This window comes from Colobus angolensis, unplaced genomic scaffold (genome assembly GCF_000951035.1).
Source record: "Colobus angolensis palliatus isolate OR3802 unplaced genomic scaffold, Cang.pa_1.0 Scaffold479, whole genome shotgun sequence".
NCBI lineage: Eukaryota > Metazoa > Chordata > Mammalia > Primates > Cercopithecidae > Colobus > Colobus angolensis.
The window spans coordinates 129,755-133,278 of record NW_012118254.1 but is presented as its reverse complement, the minus strand read 5'-3'; the positions used below and the strand labels follow the sequence as shown (position 1 = coordinate 133,278).

Genomic DNA, 3,524 nt, shown 5'->3' with positions numbered 1-3,524 from the left:
GCAAGAAAAAGCAAACGACCCCATCAAAACATGGGCTGAGGACATGAATAGACAACTCTCAAAAATATATCTATAAATGGCCAACAAGGACATGAAAAAAATGCTCGACATTACTAATGAACAGGGAAATGCAAATCAAAACCACAGTGTGATATCACCTTACTCCTGCAAGAATGGCTGTGCCCAGTGCCCGCCCGCGTAGCCAGGCTCTCCAGCAAGGCGCCGTCCAGCTTGCCGGATCCCGCCGTCTGTCATGGCGGCCCCCATACTGAAAGATGTAGTGGCCTATGTTGAAGTGTGGTCATCCAATGGAACGGAAAATTATTCAAAGACATTTACAACGCAGCTTGTGGATATGGGAGCAAAGGTTTCAAAAACTTTTAACCAACAAGTAACTCACGTTATCTTCAAAGATGGCTACCAGAGCACTTGGGACAAAGCTCAGAAGAGAGGCCTAAAGCTCGTTTCAGTCCTCTGGGTTGAAAAATGCAGGACAGCTGGAGCACACATTGATGAATCGTTGTTCCCTGCAGCTAATACGAATGAACACTTACCAAGCCTGATTAAAAAAAAACGTAAATGTATGCAGCCCAAAGATTTTAATTTTAAAACACCAGAAAATGATAAGAGATTTCAGAAGAAATTTGAGAAAATGGCTAAAGAGCTACAAAGGCAAAAAACAAGTCTAGATGGTGATGTACCTATTCTCTTATTTGAATCTAATGGTTCATTAACATATAGTCCTATAATTAAAATTAATAGTAGTCACCACAGCGCAATGGAGAAGAGATTACAAGAGATGAAGGAGAAAAGGGAAAATCTTTCCCCCACCTCTTCCCAAATGATTCAGCAGTCTCATGATAATCCAAGTAACTCTCTGCGTGAAGCACCTTTGAACATTTCACATGATACTTTGTGTTCAGATGAATCCATTGCTGGCTTACACTCGTCTTTTGATGATCTTTGTGGAAACTCAGGATGTGGAAATCAGGAAAGGAAGTTGGGAGGATCCATTAATGACACTAAAAGTGATATGTGTGTTTCTTCACTTGTATTGAAAACAAATAATATTCATTCATCACCATCTTTCACTCACCTTGATAAATCAAGTCCTCAGAAATTTCTGAGTGATCTTTCAAAGGAAGAAATAAACTTGCCAAGAAATATTGTGGGTAAAATAGTCACCCCTGACCAAAAGCAGGCTGCAGGTACGTCTCAGGAGACGTTTGAAGAGAAGTATCGTTTGTCTCCTAAGTTGTCTTCAACAAAAGGCCACCTTTTGATACATTCAAGACCCAGGAGTTCCTCAGTAAAGAGAAAAAGAGTATCATATGGCTTCCATTCACCTCCAAAGGAAAAATGCAAGAGAAAGAGGAGCATCAGGAGATCTATCATGCCGAGGCTGCAGCTGTGCAGGTCAGAAGGCAGCCGGCAGCACATGGCGGGACCTGCACTCGAGGCTCTTAGCTGTGCGGAGTCTTCATATGATGACTATTTTTCACCTGATAATCTTAAGGAAAGGAATTCAGAGAATCTTCCTCCCGAATCTCAGCTGCCATCAAGCCCTGCTCAGTTCAGCTGCAGGAGTCTTTCTAAGAAGGAGAGAACAAGCATATTTGAAATGTCTGATTTTTCCTGCATTGGTAAAAAAACCAGAACAGTTGACATGACCAGTTTCACAGCAAAAACCATCTCCAGTCCTCAGAAAACTGCAAATGGAGAAGGCCGTGCAACTTTGAGTTGCGTGACTTCTGAGGAATCCTATGCCCCTGAAGAAACCTTAAGGTGTTGTAGACAGGCTGGGCCTCAGCAGAAAGAAGGCGCATGCCCAGAAGGCAATGGCTTTTCTTATACCATTGAGGACCCCGCTCTTCCAAAAGGACATGATGGTGATTTAACTCCTTTGGAAGGAATCCTTGAAGAAGTGAAAGAAGCAGTTGGTCTGAAAAGCACACAGGACAAAGGTACCACTTCCAAAATATCAAACTCCTCTGAAGGCGAAGCCTCAAGTGAACATGAGCCACGTTCTGTAGTTGACTGTAACGTGGAGAGGTCTGCAGAAGAAAAGGAAAACTTACTCGGAGGATACAGTGGAAGTATGTGAATCTCCTTTTCCAAGTCATCTTTGCTAAATAAACATGTAACAGTGCATCCATATTTTAAATTTATCACAACTTTTTCATAACTTAATATTTCCCCAGTTTTTACTTAAAGAATATGCATTTGATCATTCCAATGATAAACTCTTTAGGAATAGATAGATGACTTGCTGTCTTGTGGAACTTCTAGACTTACTGATCAAGTCTGTTATGAATCTGTTTCTCCAAGACTTTTCCTTCTTATAGGTCAAAAGGATAAGTAGTCTGTAGTATGAATAACTGAGGGGAGTGAAATCTTTTTCTTTGTTCCATTGGAGTCTTGCGCTGCAGCGTGTGTAAAGATGCATACAATAAAGGGTTTTTTAAAACCTAGATTCTTAATAGTGAGGCTATTTAAAGAAAGAAATTAAGGTAGCTTAAGCCATTGATTGTGTCAAAGAGGAAGTATGAAAAAGTACATTTAGAAATCCGTTATCAATATTGATTTTTGAAGAAACTTTGGTCAGTGTTAACTATGAAGAAACATTTTAAAAACATTTTTGCTCATTTGTAACAGGCCTTGTTTGACTTGTACTTATTTTGCTTGAAGCATCACTTGAAAAGATTTATTCCTATTCATAATTTAATTGTAACTCTAACAATAAACTATATCATTGTAGCAAAAGTCACAACAATAAAAAATTTTGCACTTCACAGTTACAAGCACAAATAGATTCCAGCAACCAAAATTGAAGAAATCTTAAACTTTGACTGTCTTTACCTAAAGATTAGGTTAAAATTTGAGTAAGAACTCATTCACTCTACGTGATTTCTCTGCTCTACAAATGTTTTACCTGCCTCTTTGAAGGTGGAGAAGTCACAGTAGGGTTTGAAATCATCACAGATGTGTTACATACCTTTTCCTTGAGTATACACTCCCCAAAACTGTTTCACAAAAAGAATGAAAATACTTTTGTGTATTTTTAGCCTGCTATTTATATCTTGGTTTTCTGAACATATGTTAAATTTGACAAGAAACTGTATTTTATGTTCCATTAGCCTTAGTATGTGTTTTCAAAATATTAATTTTAAAATGTTGACTCAAAAGTTAATATAAAACAATAGATGTGTAAAATTCTTTTGGTAGTTAAGAATATCCTGTTCTGAAGTTTACATTCTCCTTCTTTCCAGTTTTCATCTTGTGTATTTTTTAAGCTTTTGAATAATAATGACATGCAAATGTTAATTAAGTGGCAAAAAGCTGGTAGCAAACAGTATGGCATGGCCTAAAATCCCCATGTTGTCGGGAGTGTGCTAGTCCTCAGAAGCAGGTGTGTTTTATGTTCTAGAACACTGCCCCCTGCATCGACAGCCTCCGGCGGTGGGAGTAAGTAGAAGGGGATGAGGGGCCAGCACTAGTTGACCCGTGACACCCTGGTGGAGATA

At 39.0% G+C, this 3,524-nt stretch overlaps 1 protein-coding gene across 1 annotated transcript; it reads left to right on the top strand.

The window, feature by feature from the left end:
* Positions 1 to 202: 202 nt before the first annotated feature.
* LOC105523855 (microcephalin-like) lies at positions 203 to 3,121 on the top strand. The gene is made up of 2 exons (XM_011958880.1): positions 203 to 689; positions 834 to 3,121. Exons 1-2 carry the CDS (start codon positions 254 to 256, stop codon positions 2,102 to 2,104), a joined length of 1,707 nt encoding a protein of 568 aa, XP_011814270.1. The 5' UTR covers positions 203 to 253; the 3' UTR covers positions 2,105 to 3,121.
* Positions 3,122 to 3,524: the final 403 nt, after the last annotated feature.

Excerpts from the sequence above, each read along its gene's own strand:
- LOC105523855 (XM_011958880.1), top strand. The coding sequence starts at position 254 with ATGGCGGCCCCCATACTGAAAGATGTAGTGGCCTATGTTGAAGTGTGG. Across the intron at positions 690-833 it reads AAGGCAAAAAACAAGTCTAG|CTTCCCAAATGATTCAGCAG; the intron begins ATGGTGATGTAC and ends TTTCCCCCACCT.